This window comes from Panthera leo, chromosome E2, assembly GCF_018350215.1.
Source record: "Panthera leo isolate Ple1 chromosome E2, P.leo_Ple1_pat1.1, whole genome shotgun sequence".
NCBI lineage: Eukaryota > Metazoa > Chordata > Mammalia > Carnivora > Felidae > Panthera > Panthera leo.
Window position 1 is genome coordinate 22923490 of NC_056693.1, and position 23602 is coordinate 22947091.

The 23602-nt window shown below is 50.1% G+C and overlaps 1 protein-coding gene across 2 annotated transcripts; it reads right to left on the reverse strand.

Annotated features, from left to right (window-relative positions):
- Positions 1–222: 222 nt before the first annotated feature.
- PLEKHF1 (pleckstrin homology and FYVE domain containing 1) lies at positions 223–22133 on the reverse strand. 2 transcript variants are annotated; one of them, XM_042918743.1, is made up of 2 exons: positions 21761–22133; positions 223–2006 (listed from the first exon to the last, which is right to left on the reverse strand). In XM_042918743.1, the coding sequence occupies exon 2, from the start codon at positions 1987–1989 to the stop codon at positions 1144–1146; it is 846 nt and encodes a 281-aa protein (XP_042774677.1). In that variant the 5' UTR covers positions 1990–2006; positions 21761–22133; the 3' UTR covers positions 223–1143. The 2 variants fall into 2 exon arrangements, with proteins under 2 accessions (XP_042774677.1, XP_042774676.1); XM_042918742.1 differs by lacking the exon at positions 21761–22133 and adding an exon at positions 9282–9365 and having other exon boundaries at positions 224–2006.
- Between the last annotated feature and the right edge of the window lie 1469 nt (positions 22134–23602).

Consider the following 23602-nt stretch of genomic DNA (forward strand, 5'->3'; position numbering starts at 1 on the left):
GAGCAGGCCAGGCAGGAGGCCGCATGGGAAAGCTTTGAGCCTGGAAGGCCCAGGCAGAGCTGGACAAGTGGCTCCGTGTTTATTCACTGTCCATCCACTTAGATGACTCACACCAAGTGAGCAGGGCTACAGGTGCTGGGCCATGGTTAGAGTACCCAGATGGATGGCGAGGTTTCCTTGGGAACCAGCCAAGAACACATCCACGTGGTGTGAATGTCTGACCCCACTATGCTGCCAGTGTTCCCAGGAACACCCAGCGTGGTATACAATTGTTGACATTTGCCACCCAGCATGGTTTCAGCCCCTCACGAGCCATGTCTGAAGCAAAATCCTCCTGAACTTTTTGACCACGCAAGTCCATAAATGTTCTTTTTATTGTTAAATCAGTCTAGGTAGGGTTTCTGTCACTTGCAGTGAAGAGTCCTAACAGAAAACGCTGCCTTCCCCAGCCACAGGGAGAGAGGAGGGCTGGACTGAGAGGCATCAGACTCTTGGACAGCTGGACAGAGGTGAGATGGGGCCAAAGGCCTGGGCAGACTGCCCTGGACCCCCAGGAGTCAGGCTGCACCAAGCCTGGTGGGTACTCGGAGCATGGCTCTCTTGCCTGGCTCAAGGTAAGCCCACATGCCTGGCCTGACAAGGCCCAGCCACCCAGGCCAGTGGGCCTCAGCAAGATGCACGGGCAGACGGTGGTTTCTAGGGCTCCCGGTCTTCCCTGGGGGTGTGCTTGTCCCAGGGCCAGGTGCGGTGGTGCACGTCCTCAGAGAACAGGGGACCTCGCGCCAGTCCTACCTTCCCTCTGGTCCTGACAGGTACCCGGGGTTGTCTAGTTCAAGGGGTCATCTGGGGCTACAGCTCATAGGGCTGAGAAATAAATTTGTTCCCAAGAGGCCGAAGTGTTTGGGTTTGCTAACTGGAAAGAGAATTACCTGAAGTGGAGCAGAAGGCTGCCAACGTCCAGCCCAAAGGCACTGGGGGCCGAGAGAGAAAGAGCCATTCCCACTGCGCCTGCCACCCACGGGGCAGGGTCCTGGGGGCTGCTGGGCAGTCTGGGAACTCTGTTCTCTCAGGAGCACGGGCAATGGAGTCTGACTGGGTGCAGAAGGGACCTGGGAGGCCCTCCCGCACAGCTGCAGATTCGGGTCAGCTGTGGAAGGACGACCAGGAGACGCCGGAGGCGTAGAACTCCACGCGGCTGGGCCAGTCGCCGTCCCCACTGCCCTCCTTGTCCTCGTCAGAGTCATCATCGTCCCCGCTGGATGCTCCGCAGATGGCCCCGGCCAGGTAGGCCGGCTGCCGGGGGGACCCCACGCTCTGCTCCTCCTCCTCCTCCTCCTCCTTCCGCTTCTGGGCGGCCAGCTCGCGGTAGCAGAGGCTGCAGACGCGCAGGGGCTTGGGCGACAGGCGCGGCAGGAGGAAGCGCTCTCGGGAGCACTCGGCACAGACCACGAAGCCGCACTTGCGGCAGTGGTGGCGCCGCGTGAGGGCCGAGAAGCGCGTCTGCGTGCAGCGCATGCAGATGTCCGTGGCCTTGTCGGGGATCCAGGGCGCCGCGTGCTCCGTGCTGGGCTGGCGGCCCGTGGCCAGCAGCTGCCGCCGCACGCACTCCTCGATGTGGCTGATCCACTCCTGGCGCTCCGTGGTGGAGGCGGCCGACACCACGAAGGACTTCTTGGCCGTCTTGATCATCCAGCGGTTCTTGGCCTGCAGGGTCTCGGGCAGCGGCTCCAGCGTCACCTCCTCCAGCGGAATGATGTGCTGGCTGCGGTACTTGCGCTTGTTGAGCACGATGCTGCCGTACACCAGGATGTCATTGAAGAGGAAGAAGATGCGCGGTTTGGCCTTCTTGCGGCACTCCTTGGTCAGCACGCCCTCGCCCAGCAGCACCCGGCCTGGCAGGGCCAGGGGCTGCCCGGATGCCCCGAAGCAGCTCTCGACCGCGGCGATGCGCTGGCTGTTGATCTCCGTGTTGGCCAGGTAATCCACCATCTTCTCTGGCAGCCTGGCTGTGGGAGGAGCAGCAGGTGAGGGAGGCATCAGCTTGCCCGGCACAGCTGGGGGTAGGCAGGGAGCGGGAGGTGGGGGGAGGGGGGAGTGGTGGTGGGACCACACTGCCCACCCCGCCAACTCACTGAACCCACCCAGCCAGACAAGCCACTCATTACCCTACTGCGACCCAGAGGGCCTAGACAGCCACCCAACCAAACAAACTCGGTGTCCCAGAAGCCAACTCTTAGCTATGGAGAGATGAAGGGGGATTCCCCCGTGAGGGGCATGAGGAAGTCGGCTGGGGATGGGACGTGTGGCTGCGCCAGGCTACCACTGTGGGCAGTAGGGGCTCGATTCCCTGGGGAGCCTTGGGATACAGGGTAGAACGCGTCTCAGCGCTGACCACCCCAGTTGAGCCCCAACTCCCATCAGGGGCTTCCAGGGGCACCGAGGACCTGGCACGTTGGGCCTGCCCCAGGTGGAAGGGCACAGGTGCATGTACCAGGACACCAAGTGCCAGGCCACGGGGGTCTGCATACCTAACCCACCACTGACTCCCCCATCCATCAAGCCAAACCATCACAGACCTGCAACCCACTCACTCAGCCTGTGAGCTCAGTGGTCACCACTGCCATCATCGCAGGTACCATGTGCTGAGTGCTTTCTGCACGTCAAGCGTGAATATCTTATTTAATCCTCACACCAATCCTAGGAGGTAGAATCCCGCATTGACAGGAGGGAAAGTGAGGCTCTGTGAGTAAGTAGGGGGCCCAGAGCTTGTACCCCGGGAGACAGCGCCTTCCTCCGTGGAGGGTGAGGCCCACTCTGTCCTCCCCTGCCAAGCACAAAATGTCAGTGGCCCAGGTCTCATGCAGGCCCCCTGTGCTCTGTCCACACATATTCCCCTGAGCCTGCAGACTCATGGCTTTGACCACCCAAACACTACTGACTCCCCAGGTCAAGCCTCCGGTCCTGGTTTCTCTCTGAGCTGTGGGTGTCCACCTGCTCACGTGATTTCTCACCCGCTCATCTGAGAAAAGGTCCTCGAATTCAACATGCCCAACACAAACCCAGCTTTTTGCTCCAGCTTTTCTTCTTTTCCATAAACAGAACCATTCACCCAAATCTAGGACTCATCCTTGAATTTCCTCTTTCCTGTACCTCCAACATTCAGCCCATAAGCAAGCTCCGCCATTTTTCTCTCTCACACTGAGCCAGAGGCTGCCTGCTTCTCACCACACAGCTACCCCGTTGAATCTGCAGCAAGGCGCTATCATGCCTGCCTGAGATAGGCTCTCCCATGCTGGCTCCCTCCTGTGACCTCTCAGCTCTTATTTCCCTTCAGAAAGGGTCTCTGACAACCCCAGCTCAGGTAGCTTCTCCCCAGACCCAGGACAAGGTTGGCAAACTATGGCCTAAGGGCCAAGTCTGGCCCATGGCCTGTTTTTGTACATAAAGTTTTATTGGAACATGGTCACTCTCATTCATTTACAATTGTCTGTGGCTGCTGTCATGCTGCAAAGGCAGGCATGACTAGTGGTGACAGAGACTATAGGCCGTAAGGCCTAAAATATTTACTCTCTGGCCCTTTACAGAAAAAGTTTGCTGACCCTTTCTCGAAGATGTTACCCTGTTTTGTTTTTTTGTTTTTTTGTTTTTTACAGGATTTATTAGGACTTTATATTTTCCTGTCTATCTATCACTTGCTTATGTGTTTTCTATTTTCCTCACTCAGTTGTAAGCTGCATGAGAGTAGGAGCCTTTTCTTGTTTGCTACAGTATCCCCAGTGCTTGGAACAGTGCTAAGTGTTTTGTAAGTCGCTAGTGAACGAAGGGACCTTTCCGAAGCTCCCAGACACCCACCGTGCATGAGTTAGCTCTTACTTCTGAAGAGGAAGCAGGTAACAGCTGATGTCACTGCCAGCACCATGTGTACAGGCACACACAGCATGACCCTGGCCAAGCTGATCACACATGTGGTATTTCTGGGTCACCACAGTGTAGTTCTGTATGTCAGACCGCTCGTGGGAAGCTAGAGCAGGGCCCCGTATGGGGGTCGGACACACTGCACAAGAGGGGTGCTCGGCCCCCTGAGTCACATACCACGTGCCCCCTTCAGACCACAAGGCATCCTGAGAAGCTCTGCCCACACCACCTTACGAAAGAACAACTATTTTTAGGTTGCTAATCTTGGCTGTGTGTTGCAAACCTAGCTGATTATTGGTGACAGCCTGGGGCTCTCCTGCCAGGACTGATTACTGGGTCCCTGCTGTGGATAGCCTGGCAAAATTCCAGAGGCCACCCTCCAGCCCTTGGGCTGCATGCTGGGACCCTGGGATGGGCTGGATGATGGCTGCACCGGAAGAGCTCAGTAGAAAGAGACCACCAAATGCAGTGAATGTAGTGCCTGCGGTGGAGACAAGAGAGATGTCTAGCAGCAGGGGAACAGCAGCAGGGGAACGGGTCCAATAGCCAGGTCCGCTCGTACAAGGGAATACTGTCGGCTGTAACTATGACCCAGCCAATCTATGTGGGTCAACATCAAACGGTGAGTGGAAAAAGCAACCTGCTGATTGGTGTGTGACACTATATAGGCAGACATCACACAGCATTTCAAAAGTGTTCAAGATCTAGATCTCTGAATAAAGATGGACAGGATGGAACTTCACACTCATGAGGGTGGCTTCTATTTAAAAAAAAAAAAAAGCCCCAAAACCCCAGGCAATAACAAGTGTTGGCAAGGATGCAGAGAAGTTGAAACCCTGGCACACTGTTGCTGGAAATATAAGTTGGTGGAGCACTAAGGAAAAGAGGATGGAGGTTCTTCGAGAAATTAAAAATAGAAATACCATATGATCCAGGAATCCCATTCCTGGGTGTATAGCAGAACAACTGAAAGCAGGGTCTCCAAGTGGTATTCACAATAGTCAAGAGGTAGAAGTGTCCATCGATGGGTGGACAAAATGTGCAACAGAAGACTGTTCTGCCACAGAAAGGAAGGAAATCCTGCTATAACATGGATGAACCTTGGAGACATTTATGCTCAGTGAAATAAGCCAGTCACAAATATACAGCATGGCTCCACTTACACGAGGCACTTCCAAGTAGTAAAATTCATAGAGACGCAAAGTAGAAAAGTGGTTGCCCAGAGTTGTTATTTAATGGGTGTAGAGTTTGTTTTGCAAGATGAAAAGAATCCTGGAGATGTTTCACAACGATGGAAATGCACTTAATTACACTGAACTGTACACTTAAAAATGTCGAGGTTTAAAAAAAAAAATGATAAACCCAAACCAAAGTCAGCAGAAAGTGGCCTGGGGAAGGGTGACCTGGATGTGACCAGGAATGGGGGGGATCAAGTGGGACTGCACCTTAATCTATGATATTTTCTTTCTTTTATTTAGAAAAAGCAGCAGCAATGTGATAAAATCACAATACCAGCCAGTTCTGAGAAGTGGGAAGATGAGCTTCTTTTTCTTTCTCTAAATGTAAGGTCCTCAAAAAGAAAAGAGGTCAGGACAGTGTCTGCTTCAGGAGCTCTGAGCTTACTGGCTGGGAGCTCTGGCCTGCAGTGCATGCAGTGGGTCACCAGGTGGGGCCTCCCCTGACCACACAGCGTCAGGGTCCAGGGACACAGGAGATGCCAGGAGCCCTGAGCAAAGAGTGCTACCTGTTTCCTCCAAGCACACCTGTGTGTCAGGCTGCCTGGCAGAACTGGATGAAAACCCAATCTTACCACCACAGACTGAGGCTTAACACGTTTGGCAGCTGAAGCAGACAGACTTTGTGCCGGGACAGAAGACAGCAGATGGCCCCCACCTGGCTCTGTGGGGTTTGGTGAGCTCTAAGGGGCCAGCCTGCCCAGGTCCCCACTCTGACCTGGCGCTACCCAGGTGGGAGGCATGGAGGAAGTGAAGGGCAGCACCCAGGGAGGGGAGAGGTTCAGGCAGGGGAGGGCCTACAACTCTGTCTCCTTGTCCCTTGTAGGGGCACCAGGATGCCCCATGCAAGACTCCCATACTGCTTGTCCCCAGCCGATGATCTATAGACCCTCTCCAGGCCCTCGTGGCCCCTGTTCAGCTGCTGGCAGCAAAATGTGGCCCAGGAAGTGTGGGGGTGTTTGTGAAAGGGATTTGGGCCCTGAGCTGATCCCACACACTGACTGGGGCATCCAGAAGGCTCACATGCCCTTCTCCTCCATGAGCCTATAGTGGGTCCCAGGTTGGGTGAGGGGCTGGGCAGACAACATTCTCCTGGGGTTCTCTCCATATCTGCCCTCCCTTCCCACAACTGTAATGTCACACCTTGGTTTGACATGGCCTGGACATTTTTCTTGGTAAATATGGCAGCTCTTCACCCAAGCAGATGGGGAATCCTTCTTTTTACCGTTCTCACCAAAGAAGTGAATCTCTCTCCTTTAGGACAGGGGAGGGGAGAGCTGACCCCATTCCTCTTGGGACTAGCCTGCCTCCGGACAGCCTCTGGCATTGGGATAGTGCCTGTGCGGCCTCCGCTGTGGTACCCAGCACCCAGGGTGCTGACAGAGGGGGGACATTCCTAGAGGGTTGGTCAGTATCTGACAGCAGGGAAATTAATAGACCTGGTTTTGTTGTTGTTGTTTGCTTGTTTGTTTGTTTGTTTTTGGAAGGTTTGGGAGGGTGCCAGGCTCCTGGGCTGGCCCTCTTGAACACAAGTGATCCCACCACCTGAGCTGGGCTGAAGGTGCTCAGTGAGCACCGGGGTCTGGGGAACCATGCTCCAAGTGTTGCTGGATGGCCAGGGTTCTGTGCATGACGGACGAGGTGTCTGTCAAACCTACCTCAAGTCTGACCCATTGCCGGCTTTTCTAAATAAAAGTCATTGGAACATGACAACAGAGGCTGGTTGCAAAGCCTAAAATATTTACATTTGGCCCTTTATAGAAAAAGTTTGCAGACCCCTGATCTATACTACCCCATACTATCAAATGCATAATACAACTCCTCCAGGGATGCACCTGACACGGGGCTGTGTCCTGAGGGAACTTGTTCTCTCCTCTCTTCCACTCAGAAACAGCCTTTGTGTTTTGAGAGAGATGTCTGGGGCCCCACCCTGGGAACCCTGGAAAACAGGACCTAGGAGGGACACCAGCTCCACCCTTCTGTTAGAGTTACAGTTGGGGACACTGCTTATAAGAGAGGGAGGAACCTGGCCAAGATCACAGAGAGGGGGAATAAGGATACTAGCCCCTTGGACTATCCTTTGGCTTCTGACTGGGGCCAGGCTGATTCATCACCAGCTCCTCTTCCCTCCAGCCCCAACCAGGCCCATTGGGCTTCCACACCTGCTTGATTTCACCTTCCAAATATTTACTGTAAGTCTGACCATGTGCCAGACACAGTCCTACTGTGTTTTGCACCAGGTTTCAGCAAGGAACTAGGGACAAGTCCTCCAGTAACAGACTTCCTGGTGGGGCAGCCAGACTAGTAAGTAAATCAACAGGTAATTTCTGACTGTGAGTGCTAAGTGCCATGAAGAAAAAGACAGAGGATCTGCCTGGCACAGCAGGGGTGGGGGTGGGGGTGAGGCAAGGTCTGGTGAGGAAGTAACCTGGCACCAACCTTAATACTGTGAAAGAGTCAGTCATGCAAAGGCTAAGGAAAGAATGTTCTGGGCCTTGGGAATAGCTCGAGAATCTGACCCATGGAGGCTGTAGAGGACGGAGAGAGAGGTAAGACATAAGGTCAAAGGGACGAGCAGAAGCCAGTCCTGAAGGTCCAGAGGCCAAAATGAGGGTCTGAGTTTTTCTCCAAGTACACTGAGGAGAGTGCCATGATCCAAATGTCCTCTCCTTCCAGAGGGGGCCACCCCTCAGCCTTGTCCAGCCCTGTGCTTCCCCGAGGCCCTTCTCCATGAAAAAAATAGTAATAAGGAAAATAAACCAGAGGCACCATTAACTAAGAGCTTACAGCTCACCACGTACAAAAGTAAGCACATTATAAGTATTATCTCACTTAATCCTCACAAAAGCCCCACTGGGGAAAGTATCACCTCCATCATCAAAATTACTGCTCAACGGCTCAGCTCCAAAAATAACCATGAGCTGCGGAAGGCTGTTGTTGTTGACCGAAGACAGAACCAGAAATCCTGAAGTCCAGAGCGCAGGGCTCCTCTCCAAATGCCTGATCCCCTGCGTACACTCCAGCTCCAACCCAGGGATCCCTTGGGGGTGGTGTAGGCAGGTCCCTTAAGCTCAGCTGGACTGCCTCACCTCCTGTCTTGGGGCTGACGGGTGCAGGGACACAGGCTGAAGTTAGAGTCATCTCTTGGCCAGCACAGACCCCAGTGGAAATTATGTGCCCAGGAACACCCCAGTACTAAGTGGAAACTGTGTGCCAAGAATGACCCCAGCAAGGATAGTCCCCTCCTTGCTGGCTTTTGACCCTCTGGGGTGAGATAACAGCTTTGCTCAAATTGCAAATGATATTTTCCTTGGACTGTGGAGATAAAGTTTCAGAGTGACTCTGAACCTTGGAACCTTTAGAACCTTCATTTTCCCACCTGCAAAGAGGGCTGATGACACCACTCCCCTGCCTAACTCTTCCGTGTTCAGGGAGAGAGAGAGAGGGAAAGAGATTCCAGTTCATTCCAGGTTGGGACTATCTCTCTATGGGCCTGCCTCGGTGACTTCCTCTGTGAAATGGGAGATTAAGCCCCGCCATTTCCTTTGACAACTCCTGCCAAAAGTCACAAATTCCAACGCTTCGGGGTTCAGATTGTTCCTCAGTGAGAGAGGCCAGAGAGGACCTAGGCCACTTGGAAAACACTGCCACCTCCCCCACCCCCACCTCCCCAGTCCACTGGGGCAGTTGTCTTGGTCCACTTGTGCAGACCCCGAAAACCGGGACCAAGAAGTGAGACCACGACGATGGCGTCAGGCCAGGTCTCTCAGAACCATCACGGGAAAACTGGCGTGCAGAGATCCCTGTCACCCAGGGGGCAGATCCGGGGGCGCCTCCGTCGCCCGTCGTGCATTCCCGGGGATCTTGCTTTGATTGCCCAGCTCTCTTACCTGCGCTCACCCCTCTCTCCCTGGAGCCCCTGGAGCCTCCACCCCGCGTCCAGCACCCCCAACCAGCAGTAAGCGCCCTTCTCCGCTCCTCTGCTCGGGTCAGAGTCCGAGATGGCCCTGGCTGCGCTCCCGCCCGGCGAGAGCCCCGGAGCCACCTGGACAGGGTGGCCCGGGGAGACTGGAGGCGGCGGGCACACTGCTCGCCTGCTCCGCGCGCCCCGGCCAGCCCGGGGGCACTTACCTCCTCCGTCTGGTCCCCGCGCGCCTGCACCCTGCCCAGCGCCCGTCTGCGAGCCCGCTCCCCGGCGCTGCTTTCCGCTCCGGGTCTGGGTGCCCCTGCCCCCTCCCGCGGCCTGCGCTACGGCCGGCCCACTCCCGTCAGACACGCCCCCCACCGCGGCTCCGCCAATCGGAGCCCGGGCGCGCGGGCGGGGGCGGAGCCTGGACGCCCCACACTCAGAGCCCAAGTGCGGAGGAAGTGTGCGCGGGCGGGGTGTCCCAAGTTAGAATCGGCCAGACCTGCATGAAATTACTTTTCGGAATCTCTCAGGGCTGGTTCTCCAGTCTAAATCCCCCAGTCGCCTGCCACCAGTTTCCCCTGCCGAACGCAACACCGCAGCTCCGCACCCTAGCTGCTCGCATCCCGCTGTGGACGCGTCTTCGCTGCGGGCCCCCGAACAGTGGGGGGAGGAAGGGAGGCGGTGGAATTATTGTGCCGTGTGCTGCCTCTGGCTGGCTTCCCTGCTGCTAGCTGACACAGTCATCTGCTCTCAGCCACCGGAAATTAATAATCATAATATTAAAAATCAGCAGCATTTAATCTGTTTTAAATTTTAAACTTTTTTTATAGTGGAAACTTGCAAACATACATTGATTGAGTCCAGTTTAATGGGATCCAGGTACTCACCACCCGCTCCAACATTTCCAGCAGGGACCTCCCCACCCAGGCCATCGCGTGCCTTCTAGGACCCTGGACTGAAATTCCCAGCCTCACCACTCCAGGAGGTCCGTCTCAGACTTCCTCTGGTACCCTCCTTGCACTTCCATCTCACACTGGCTTCTTCCTGTTCCTCAAATCCCCAAGACTGTTCCCACCGCCAAGGCTGTTAGACCACTTCTGGGCCTTTGCGCTTCCCTTGCCTCCAGATATTCCCATGGCTGCATTTTTGGCATTCAAGTCTCAGCTCAAACTGCCATGTCCTCAGAGGCTTCCCTGGCCGCCCAGAGCAGCTTCCTGCCTCCACTCCATCACCCTCAACTACCTCACCCAGTTTTATTACTTTGTAAAGTATTTCTCCAGCCCGAAGGCATCTTATTAGATCACTTGTTTACGTGTTCATGGCTGGTCTCCCTCACCTAGGCTGAGCCTCATGGGCTGGACTATACTCCTCTCATTCATTCCTTTGTCTCCAGAGCTGAGATCAGAATTCAGCACTTAGTAGAAACAGTAAATGTCTGTGGGTCAGATGCAGTTTGTCTTGCCAAATAGGGCAGACCCTGGGCACTTGGGAGAGGAGCTGGCTCAGGCCCATGCAGGATCTGCGGGCCAGGACCGAGGCAAGAGACAGCAGCAGGAGCCAGAGTGGATCTCTGCCTGGAGGCTGGAGCTCGGAGGCAGGAGCTGAGTGGCAGTGACCTGGTGACCTGCTCTCCTGGGTGGTGTGGGCGGAGCCTGTGAGGTGAGAATGTGCCTCTCCAAGCCCAACAGGAGTGAGGCCAGGACTTGGACTAAGAAAGGAAGGGGATGAGGCAGGGGAGGAGAAGGGACGGAGAGGCCTGGAGAAAGAAGAGGGTGGAGGTGGTAGGCAAGTGAGGGGGCCACCGATTGTGGCCTTGGAGAGCCCACATCCCCACCTCTATCACCTTCTCTGCTATTACCTCCTCAGCAAAGACAGTGTTTACTGAGCATCTGACAGAAGCTATGGCCTCATAAACGTACTCAAACATTATAAAATGCATTGCCAACATTTCATATTGAGAGATTTCATATAAAAATCAGGATTTTGACCTTCTAAATCAGAGGATTTGAAAACACTGGTCCCCCATCTCACTGTGGAACTGTCCCCTTTAGATTGCGCACATGACCCCATTCACTACAGTCCCCACCTCTCTCTGTGGTTCCCCTCTTGCCCTACTTTACCCATTTATGTGCCTCCGGTTGAATAAGCACTTGAACTGATGAGTTCTGGTGGTATAGCCAGGCCTCCATACAGTACAGAGGAGGAGACAAGGCCCACCCACCAGAGGCTGACTTATAACCAGAGAGGTCGGTTGGGACTTTGAGACACTGGAAAATGCCATCCCAAATGTATGCACTGCTGGTTGCCAGGGGGTAGTGGTGCTGGAGGGGGACTTCGAGCAGAACCTTCAAGGCCAGGTTCCATGGGTGCTTCAGCACCAGGTCCCCCACATCCTAGCAAGAAGGGCCTCTTGGGGAAGATAGGCCCTGCCTGGCGTGAGGTAGCCATGGGAAGGGAGCTGGATAGCCTTTGAAGGCAGGGCTTTCTGGTTTGAGACAGCGCCCTGGCACCCAGCACTATGCCTGGCATGGAGCACGTGTCCAGGAAGGGACGCCTTTCCCTGGTTCTACAAAACCGGAGGGAGGAGGCATACCCCGTAGGTCCTGCGGCTGGGAGACCCCAGCTAGCCTTGTCACAGTGCTGGTCCAGGGCCCACTGGGGCCTCAGTCTCCTGGTCTGTCCTTCCTTCCAGCATTGACATTGTGTGGATTTGGGTGGAGCTCTGGGAAATCCCCTGGAGGCGGCACAGACTCTGACCAGCTAGTCGTCCACCCCTTCCCAACTGGGACCAGCTGTGGGTGGAGAGGACCTGGGTGGAGGGCTGTGCTCCTCCAAATACGAGGAAAAACTCGTGACTCAGGGAAAGGCAGAAGTTGACTCAGCCAAGCCACAAGCTGTGGAAAAAATGAGGTCTCCCTGAGGCTTTTTTTGCTCCTCGGGTAAGAAGCCCTTCCTGAGGGAAAGCTGGCTTCCAGACTTCAGGAACCAGGCCTTCAGGAAACTGCCAAGGCTTATGATTTTCAAGCTAGCAGTTCCGGCAATCACCTCAGTGGAAAACACCAGGCATTTATCTTGGATCTTCTTCTCAAGTTTGTCTAAGTGCCAAGCACTGTGTGCTAAATACTTCATACTTCATATTCTCTTATCTGTCCTTAGGCTGGACCTGTCATTCCCCACTTTGAGCCTAAGAAAGTGAGGCAGACACAAAGCATTTAGGGCAAAGTATCAAGACCAACAGAAATGCTGCAGCAAGAGAGGGAAGCAAATGAGGCTAAGTATTAACAGGTGAGGTCTCTAAGTCAGAGGTCGGCAGGCTTTTTCTGTACAGTCAAATAGTAAATATTTTAGTCTCTGTGAGCCAGGATCCCTGGCTGCCGTTCAGCTCTGCTGTTGCACAGTGAGAGCAGCCCTGGATGGTGCTTAGGCCCATGGGCAAACTTGACCTAGGGACCCTAACGTTTGCTGTCCTATCAGGTTATGAAACATTATTCTCCTTTTGATTTTCTTTAAAAAAACTTTTTTAATGTTTATTTTTGAGAGAGAGAGTGCTAGCAAGCACAAGCTGGAGAGGGGCAGAGAGAGAGAGGGAGACAGAGGATCTGAAGCGGGCGCTGTGCTGAGAGTAGAGAGCCCATGTGGGGCTCGAACTCAAGAACTGGAGATCATGACCCGAGCTGAGGTGGATGCTCAAGCTACTGAGCCATGCAGGTGCCCTTCTCTTTTTGATTTTCTTTTTAGCTACTTAAAAATATAAAAGCTCACAGGTCATGCAAAAACAGGCCACAGACTGGAGTTTGCTGACCCCTGACTTACAGATGTTCATCATACCTTTCTTCTTATGGTTTGAAAATATTCAAACCAGTGGGGCACCTGGGTGGCTCAGTCTGTTCAGCTCAGGTCATAATCTCACAGTTCGTGGGTTTGAGCCTCACATCAGGCTCTGGGCTGATAGCTGGGAACCTGGAGCCTGCTTTGGGTTCTGTGTCTCCCTCTCACTCTCCCTCTCTCTCTCTCTCTCTCTCTCAATCTCTGCCCCCCCCCCCAACTTGTGCTCTCCCTCTGTCTCAAAAACAAAGAAAGAAACATTAAAAAAAAAGAAAATATTCAAAACCATAAGTTGAGAAAACAAGAAAAAAAAGGAAACAGTGGTTGTCCTACTTACAATGGGCAGGTCATGAACTCGACTTCAAATTGGTTTGATTCCCATGATTCTGCATGCTGCTTTCTTTATCAGTAATACACATAATGCACCCAAGGCAGAGTCTCAAAGCCGTGGAAATGTGGGACATTTGGGAAAGATTTCTATTTGAATGGTTATGGAGATTGATTTTAAAGGAGGTGATCTTGAGAGGTTTGGAAACTGATTTCACAAGAAAATCTCTCCAGATTGCTGGATTTAGGATTGCTGAAGTATTGGATTTGAAACCACAAAAGAGCGGTGGCTTCCCGTCCGCCACACCCCTGCCTCTGCAGCGTCAATATTTATCCCTTTCTGTGTGTGTGTTTGCCCAGGTTTGACAAGTCTGCACGTCCTTATGTTTGCGAGCATTATTGTGCCTGCTTCCCATCCTGCGTGTTCCCATGAGGCTCTGACCAGGCCAAAGGCGAAAACGAGAAAAATGAGAAGAGAAACATAATCCCTTGAAAAATGCTTCAGGTGGATAAAATAAACGCTGCATCTAAAGACAACATTCAGAATGATCTAGACACACCTAGTTCCTAGAATAGGGTAAAGCAAGAGGCCTCTGACAGCACTAGTTTGACAAAGTTACCTCTGGGTCATTTATTCATTCAGCAAACAGTCATTGGACACTGTGCCATTGCCAAGCAGTGGAGCCAGAGATGGACGCAGCACTGCCTTTGCCCTTGGGAGACTCAGAGCTGAGCAGGGGGCAGACTTGTGAAAACATCTATCCATGAGGAGCGAGAACGCTCACCCAGGGCAGAGGACAGAGGTCATCTCAGGTGAGAACTGTCATAGTTGGATAACACAGCTTGGAGCACAGTTTTGGCACCAAAAAGTCAGCCTTTGGGGCCTTACTGGCAAAGAACTCTTCATCTGCTGCATTTAAGGCAAGAATGGGAATTTTAGGGAAGGAACTTGCAAGCTAGAGAGAGACAAGGGCCCAGCATGTGGTGTGGGGGAGGGCCAGGGGAGGCTTTCCAGCTGAGAAGTGGGGCTGGGGCAACCAGGAAAGGCTTCAAAGGATGGGGATGGCTGATATTGAACTTGAATTACTTGCTGAGCTGCCTGAGATGCCCCACATTTTTGGCCATTCCCCTTTGAAGCTTCATGAAATCCATAACTTTGCTGCCGGGAATGCAAATCGTTATATCCAACTTGTATGGTGGGCAATGTGGCGACATCTATCACACTGAGAAAGGCACAGATCCTTTTGTCCAGCTGATCCACTCCCAGAAATTTATTCTTACACATTATTGTGTGTTTGCAGAAGGATATATGCTCATATTTATTCATTGCAGCTTTGCTTATGGTAGGGAAATAATGGGCCGGCCCAAATATCCATCAACAGGGGGCTAGTTAAGTAAATTATGGCACATCCATACAATGGCAGGGCTTACCACAGGCAAAGGGAAGAAGGCAGGTCTGTATGTCCTGATGTGGAAGAATTTCCAAGATCTGTTGAGCAAAAAAAAGTAAGGTGCAAAAAAGTGTGTGTGTGTGTGTGTGTGTGTGTGTGTGAGACCTCCTGCGTGTGTGTGAAAATTATTGCTGGCAGAATTCACGAGAAACTGGTCAGAGTGGTTGCCTCTGGAAGGGCAAATGGGTGGCATGGACCCATGGGAGGGGGACTCACATTTTATACCCTTGTTTGGTTCCCTCCCACATTGGAAAGATGCACCTGTGTAACCAGCAGATATTGTGGAAATGACAGTGTGTGACTTGCTCTCTTGGATCACTCGCTGTCCCTAGTCATGAGGATGGCCAAGCAGCCATGTGGAGAAGCCGTGCCGTGAGAGACTGAGGCCTTCCTGCCAACACCAGCACCAGCTTGCCAGCCACGTGAGGGATTGTCCAGTCCCTGGGAAGCCCTGAGGTGGCTGCAGCCTAGAATGACACTTTAACTGCAACCTTCTGAATGACCTTGAGGCATAACCATCCAGGGAAGCCCCTCCCCAACTCCTGACCCGCAGAAACTACATGAGATACTAAACGTTTATTATTTCAAGCCACCCAATTTTGAGATAATTTGTTATGCAGCAACAGATCACTTATACATCTTTTTATTTCTTCTAGACTTTGTACCTTTTGCATTTGTGCATTTCCAAATAGTGGTGATTGATGATAATAATCATAATCATAACCTAGTACACACCATGGACTGTGCGTGCAATAATTCAGGAATGTTACCACTGGTGGATATGGGGTGAAGCGGCGGAAAGCAGTGCAGGGCAATGATCCCTGGACTAAGTAGGGCTCCCCATGAGTGGTCAAAGAAGATGAGGAGCCTGACTTCCACGTGTGTGTGTGCGGTGGGGGAGGGTGGTACCTGTGCAGGGCACAAACAGCCCTTAGGTGCAAAGGTTTCATACTAGCTGCCTGCAGGTTCACAGGCCCTTTCCGTTTGGTCAGCACACTGAATGTTAAAATCTGAACTTGATACCCACCAGAATTGCTAAAATTATAGATGGTGACAATGTCAAGTGTCGGCAAAGATATAGAGCAAGTGTGTTCTGGAGGGAGTATAAATTGATATAACCACTTTGGAAAACCATCTGGCAGAGTCTACTGAGCTCAACATAGGCCGTCCCATGGCCTAGAAATGCTGCTCCTAAGTGTATATCCAAGAGAAATGAGGGCATGTGTCCACCAAAGTAAATGTGTAAGAATGTTAGAAAAAATGTTATTTATAATAGCAAATTAAACGAAGCCAAGGAGGGGTTCATTGAAACCTCTGATCTCTAACCAATCAGCCAGGAGCACAGGGGACAGCCTGTACTTGTGCCTGATGTCTGCAGTGGGAGGGGTGGTCTTGTGGGACTGAGCTCTCACACTGTGGGATCTGATGCTGAAGGGTCATGGTGGACTGCTTTTCTCAATTCACTCCTTCCATGCCAAGGCCCTACTTCCTGTGGGCTGTTCCCAGCCAATGTCTGTGTGTGCAGGGTGCTCGTACTGGTCCGTGCCTGTGAGATGTGGGACCCTGGGCAATGTCTTAGTTGGGGCTGACCTAACGGGTTATAGACAGGGGAGCTTAAACAGTAAAAATTGATTTCTGACCCTCCTGGAGGCTGGAAGTCTGAGATTGGGCACCAGCACAGTTAGCCTCTGGTGAGGCTTCTAAGTTGTAGACGGTCTTTTCCTTGTGTCCTCACACGAGAGAGAGAGAGAAAGCTCGCTCGCTTTCTGGCCTCTTCTCATAAGGGCCGGAAGCCCATTCCCGAGGGCCCGCCCTTGTGGCCTGTGTACCTCCCGGAGGGCCAAATCCCATCCCACTGGGATTAGGTTGCCACATAGGAATTTTAGAGGGGACACACTCAGTTCCCCACAGGCGGCCTTGGCTCAGAGATTCCCCACTGGCCTGGCCCACGCTCTCCTGGAACTGCTCTGCGGTTTGACACTCTCTACCCAGCTCTTCCCACTCCCTCTCTTTCCAGGTGTCCCAGGGCAGAGTAGCCCACAGGCTCTCCCCACCTTTTCTGGAAACCTCTTCTTTATCCTTCACCGGTCTTCTCTCCAGTTCATGTGCTTGCATGTCTGCTCTTGCCCCCCTGTCTGCTTCCTGGAAGGATGTACGGGTGGTACTCCCAGCACCTGAGACCCCAGCCTCCAGAGGTCCTGCCTCTGCTCTGCCCTCCCTTTACCCCCTGTTTCCCAAACCCTCAGCTCTCTCCTCCTTTCCTGCTGAGGTGACTGAAGAGCTTTGATTCATCCACTCTTCACATCTTAGGGAAGTTTTCTATTTCTTGTTTTAATTAAAAACTAAGAAAAAAATTTTTTTTTAGTTTTTAATTAATTTATTTCTTAATGTTTATTTTTGAGAGAGAGAGAGAGAGAGAGAGAGAGGCAGAAAGAGAGGGAGACACAGAATCTGAATCAGGCTCCAGGCTCTGAGCTGTCAGCCCAGAGCCCAATGCAGGGCTTGAGCCCATGAGCCATGAGATCATGACCTGAGCTGAAGTTGGACACTCAACCAACTGAGCCACCCAGGTGCCTCTTTATTTATTTACTTTTTAGTTTTAATATTATTTTTAATTGAGATATTGTTGACACTGAACATTAGTTTAATTTCAGGTATACAATAGAGTGATTCCATATTTGTATATATTGTGATCACCACAATAAGTCCTGCTTGTTTATTTTTGCTTTTGTTGCCTTTGCTTTTCGTGTCAGAAACAAAAAATCATCAGTAAGACTGATGTCAAGGAACTTAGCACCTGTGTCCTTCTGGGACTTTGGTGGTTTTAGGTCTCATGTTCAAGTCCTTAAGGCATTTTGAGTTAATTTTTATACATAGTGTAAGGTAGTGGTCCAGCTTCATTCTTTTGCATGTGGCTGTCTGGTTTGCCTACGTCATTTATTAAAGAGACTGTCTTTTCCTCATTGCGTGTTCGCAGCTCCTTTGTTGTAAATTAATTGGTCATATATGTGTGGGTTTATTGCTGCACTCTCGATTCTGTTCCACTTACCTATGTGTCTGTTTTTATGCCAATACCATACTCCTTTGATGACTATAGTATTGTATAGTTTGAGATGCGGGAGTGTGATGCCCAGGCTTTGTTCTTCTTTCTCGAGATTGCGTTGGCCAATGGAAGTTTTCTTGAAACAGAAAACTCATCATCTCTTCCATGATGCATTCTACTCCTGTTTCTTGAGACAAACTCCAGCAGCATCTTCAAAAAATGCTTCATCAAACCTCCCTGCTTAGACTCCATAAAGAGGATGAGGAAGGACAGTGTTTTTAACAAATGGTGCTGGAATAACTAGATGTCCATATGTAAAAAAATGAACCTCCAGGTAGATCTCATGTTTTATACAAAAATGTACTAACGATGGATTGGTGACCTAAATGTAAGACGTCCAAGTATAATAGTTTTAGAAGAAAACATTGGGAAAAACCTTTGGGCTTGGGTCAAGCAAAGAGTCCTTAGATAGACACCAAAAGCATGATCCAGAAAGGAAAAAAAAAAAAAAGGAAAAATTGGACTTTATCAAAATTAAGCTTTTGTTCTGTGAGATACACTTTTAGAAGAAAAAAGCCACAGGCTAGGGGCATATATTTGCAAATCACATACCCGACAAACAGATATATATTCAGAATATGTAAAGAATTCCCAAAACTGAACAAAAAGGAAATAAACTGTTCAATTTAAAAATGGTCAAAATATTCCAGTAGGTGATTTACCAAAGAAGATATATGGATGGCAAGTAAGCACGTAGGAAACAATCAATATCATTAGACATTAGGGAAATGCAAATTAAAATTATAATGAGATACCACTGCACACCTATTTGAATGGCTATAGAAACCAAACCAAAACAAAAAGTGATAATACCAGGTGCTGGTGAGGATGTAGATCAACTGAGACTCTCACACACTGCAAAATGGTACAACCATTTGAGAAATGGTTGGACAATGTCTGAAGAAGCTGAACATACTCTCACCATATGGCCCAGAAACCTCACTTGTACTTACTCAGGGGAAATAAAGACTTTTGTTCACACCAAACCTGTTCACAAATGCATATAACAGCTTTATTCATAAAAACCAAAAATTGGAAACGGTCCAAATGTCCTTCAAGCGCTGAATGGATGAACAAAGTGCGGTATATTCATACAGTGAAATGAAAAGGAACTCAGTCCTAATAAGGAACAAACCACTACAGACCCAGTAACAAGGATGGAGCTCAAATGCGTTAAGTTAGAAGAATCCCAGACTCAGAAGTTCCATACTGAATGTTCCAATTTAAATGGCATTCTGAAAAGGTGAAACTGTAAGATGGAAAACATACCAGCATCTTTTCAGGTCAAGTGTGGGGTTACTACACAGGAGCAAAATGAGGGTAATTTTGGGGTGATGGAAATGCTGGTGTATTCTGCTCATGCTAATGGTTCCACAGCACACATTCGCCAAAACACGTGGAACTGTACACTAAAAGAATGTGGATTTTACAAGTGAAAACAGATACATAGTTACATAGTCTGTAATTTAGAATCTCCTAGCACGTAGAGTATTTCCTACATTTGTTCTTCACATGGTTGTCAATTACACTGGAATTTGTGTGTGTTTCAAAAGCTTAATGTATTAGATTTAAGAAAAATGGCAAAGTCTGGGAGTTGGGGTTTGGTGGCTATCTAGGTAGGAAAGAAAATCATGCTGGAATAGACACTTGTCCAAAGAAGACATCCAGATGGCTAACAGACACGTGAAAAAATGCTCCACATCATGCATCATCAGGGACATAAATATCAAAACCACAATGAGATACCACCTCACGCCTGTCAGAATGGCTAACATTAACAACTCAGGCAACAACAGATATTGGTAAGGATGTGGAGAAAGAGGAACCCTTTTGCGCTGCTGGTGGGAATGCAAACTGGTGCAGCCACTCTGGAAAACAGTATGGAGGTTCCTCAAAAAATTAAAAATACAACTACCCTATGACCCAGCAACTGTACTACTAGGTATTTATCCAAGGGATACAGGTGTGCTGTTTCAAAGGGGCACATGCACCCCAATGTTTATAGCAGCACTATCAACACTAACCAAAGTATGGAAAGAACCCCAATGTCCACCGATGGATGAATGGATAAAGAAGATGTGGCGTATATATATACAATGGAGTATTACTCAGCAATAAAAAAGAATGAGATCTTGCCATTTGCAACTACGTGGATGGAACTAGAGAGTATTAGGCTAAGTGAAATTAGAGAAAGACAAATATATGACTTCAGTCATACGTAGAATTTAAGATACAAAGCAGATGAACATAAGGGAAGGGAAGCAAAAATAATATAAAAACAGGGAGGGGGACAAAACAGAAGAAGTTCTTAAATATAGAGAACAAACTGAGGGGTTCTGGAGGGGTTGTGGGTCGACAGATGAGCTAAATGAGCAAGAGGCATTAAGGAAGACACTTGTTCGGATGAGCCCTGGGTGTTATATGTGGAGATGAATCACTGCTTTCTATTCTGAAATCATTATTGCACTGTATGCTGACTAACTTGGATGTAGATTTAAAAAATAAAATAAAAAATAATTACTTTAAACTAAAAAAAAAAAAAGAAGAAAATCATGCTGGAAAACTTGCAAGTTACCTATTGTTAGAGAGCAGTAAAAAAAAAAAAAATAAGAAAGCACGCTCAATTTTCCATTGTCAGGAACTCTTTCCCTAAATGCATTAGGTAAAGGTCTTTCTTGCATTCTGCTAGGAATTCTTTAGCTATTTCCTGACTGGGAGGCCAAGGTCAGAACTTCCCCTCCCCTTTCCAAAGCCAACAAGAGGGAATTTCCCAAGAGTCCCAGTTTCCCTCACCCACACCTTAATAAGCAGAGCTCTGAATAAATAAAATAAATCAGCAAAATCAAAGACATAACAACAATAACAACAACAAAACGCAAAACCTCTCACACCAAATGAAATAAAATACAGCTAGAAAGAAACAAACAAAACAAAACCAATCTAGGCATCAAAACAGCCTTACAAAGGCCCTGGGGAAAATATCATGCCAAAAATCTTTCTAAAGGGGCAACTGGAGTTAAGAAAAACAATATTTCTGAAATGAGCCTAGTTCTTACTGTTGCCCTGACCTCTAACTCCACCCCTGACGCTGCAGGGGGCAGAAAGGGGAGCTGAGGACAGAATCCTATGGGGACAGCTCAGTAACACCTTCCAATCAGAGACAAATAGATGGAGGTCAGGAGTGGCCTTGGGAAGAGACGTGGAAATTATTAGTGGTTTCCATGTCCCCATGGTCTCCAGGGTCTTATGGAGGCAGGTCAAACCACCTGGCCTTTGTTTTGATTTTTGCTGGCTGGGGAGCACAGCTAGACACAGGAGACAGAACAATCATGTCACCATTTCTCTAATTTGTCGAACCACAAATTCCAAAGGGATTCAGGAAATGGATGGCTTCTTCTGGGTTTGACAAAATGTAGGAATGTCTTCTCACCTAGAGTCGAACTGTTCTTTGAATTCCTTTGATTGCGATGAAAAAAACAACTCTAGACGCCAGAGGCAAAAAAACCGTTCCTATTTCCCATCAAAGTCACTACTAAGCTGTACCTGGGACCCACGTGCCCTTCTCCTGCCCGTGTATTGATGGGGGGGTATCTCATCATCCCAACTGCTTTGTGATCCAGAGTAGGCATTGTCTATTTGGTACCCAGGGGGTTTGTCTGGAGCCTATGGCCAGGTGCCTGCAGGAACTATGGGGCAACCAAATGTCTACTGACCCCTCCCCTAAGCCCCCTCTCGCCAGGCTGTCAGCTCACAGGGCTGTCCTGAAAGTCTGGTATTAATAGAAGAAAGTACAGAGAACTTGAAACAGCCAGCACGTAAGGGCCCTTTAAAGAGTGCATGTGAGTGTACGTGTGTTAACAAAACTTTAAAATACTTACTGTAAAATGAACAACAGCTCCTCCCCCCTCCAAATTGCAACAAAAACTCCCAAATGCTTCATCAAATTAAGTCTCAAGGTTTAAAAAAGCAAACAAAACAGCACTCAAAGGCTTACCTTGAATCCTTCCCTCCTCCTATCCTCCTCCAGCCAGCCACTTTGATCTCTTTTGGCTGATTTGTCTCCACCATGCAGGCTTTTCAAAGCGTTATAGTTAGTCTCAGTCGGGGGGCTGGGGGTTCCTCAGCACCTTGAGCCCAGGTACTGTGTGTGTGAGGTCAAAGACTGAATCTGCAGCTTCTCCGTGGGAGAGAACAACCAGCTCAGAGCATGTGGATTAGTGCATCAGAGGCGTTCCAAGGCAAGCACATAGCAGCTCTCTGCGCTGTGACCAGGGAGTGGTTTTGGAGTATCTATTTCCTGTTTAAGAAAGTGGGTCCCTTCTGGTTTTCATTCTCTGGTATTAAGACTGCCCTGAACCCCCTGTACCCTTCCCCCACCCCTCCCTGAAAGGAGCACTGGTCACATGGGCCTCTGGCTACCGTCAGTGTCAATTAGGGACAGGGTTTCACCTGGCCAGAGTGTTTGTCTGGAGTCCAAACTTTCTTGCTCAATTTACATTTTTTCCTGAATTCATCATGTAAAGCATAGAGCAGACTTTCCCAATGGGCAGTACTGCATCTAACTAAAACCCGGAATGTATTTATTTGCCTTTGCTTTGGAATATTTCCCAGTTCTGAGCCCAGAAGGCAGTTTTCCTCACAAGGTCATTGCATACAGTTGAGCAGGTTGTTCACTGCACAAAGTGGTCAGCAGAGATGAAAGAGAGCCAAAATCTAACCTTCACTCCACTTGCCAAGCTGTGCCCAGTCCAGAGGGGGCCCTTCTTTAAGTTGTCAGTCTAGAAAGGGAACTTGGAGATGATGGAGATTCTTTTTCGATCCACTAACGACAATACACCCCCGTTGAATTATTATAGGATCTCTCATCACATAAACCAACCCTTGATGCTTCTTTGGGAAGGTCAGTCTCCTGGGTCTCTTGGAGAACTGGGAGATGTTCTCCATGAGATTCATGCTTAAAATCCATGGTTCTCAATTGTGGGCAATTTTGCTCCCCAGGGAGATTGCACAATGTCTGGAGACATTTTTGGTTCCACAACTTGGGGTACTTACTCCTGGCTTCTAGTGGGTGGTGACCAGGGATGCTGCTAAATGGCCTACAATGCACAGGACAGCCCCCATAACAAAAAATCCTACAGCCCAAACGTCAACAGTGCCACTGTTGAGAAACTCTATCCGAGATGAACATAGCAAAACCACCAACTCAAGCAGATTGTCCCGTTGCAGTTCTGTCGAGTGCCTGGCTCATTGCCAGCCCCAGACACGATGGCAACCTGGCAACCATCATGATGACTGCGTCTATGTTTCTTGTTTGTTCCTGCCCAGCTCTTGGGAAGGCCTCACCTCACTGTCGGGGCCTTGGCCTGCGTCCTTTCTCAGGTTAGAGTACAGCGGATGAGTCTGGCCCTTCCTTACTTCCATCCCCGCAGGGGTCAGTGAGGCCCTCCAGGGAACGGGAGCCCCGGAGCAGGGGCTGCAGGGTTCAGGGGCCTCCGCCCTGCTGGGCTCCTCCCCCTGTATCCAGGTTTGGGCAGTCAGGGAAAGCTGTGGTTTCTACACATACTTGTGGCCCCCAAAGCTGCTCCTCCCTGAGCCCTCAGAGGCTTTGAAGCTCAAAGGTCGGATTCTGGATTGGGGAGTGGTTCTTTGCCATTAGCGTCAGCATCCGTTCTTTCTCAATGCGCAGGCTTCCGGCTTCCTGCCTACAGGTGGTCTGTCTTTCGTGTCTGCATTTTTGCTGTTTCCTGGAACACTCTTCCCTGTGACTGTCACCTGGGAAATCCAGTCTTCAGGCCTCAGGCTGAGTGTCCCCCCAATTGCAAGGCGCCCCTGGCCC

Bases quoted from the DNA above. Each gene is read 5' to 3' on its own strand.
- PLEKHF1 (XM_042918743.1), bottom strand. From the start codon at position 1,989: ATGGTGGATTACCTGGCCAACACGGAGATCAACAGCCAGCGCATCGCC.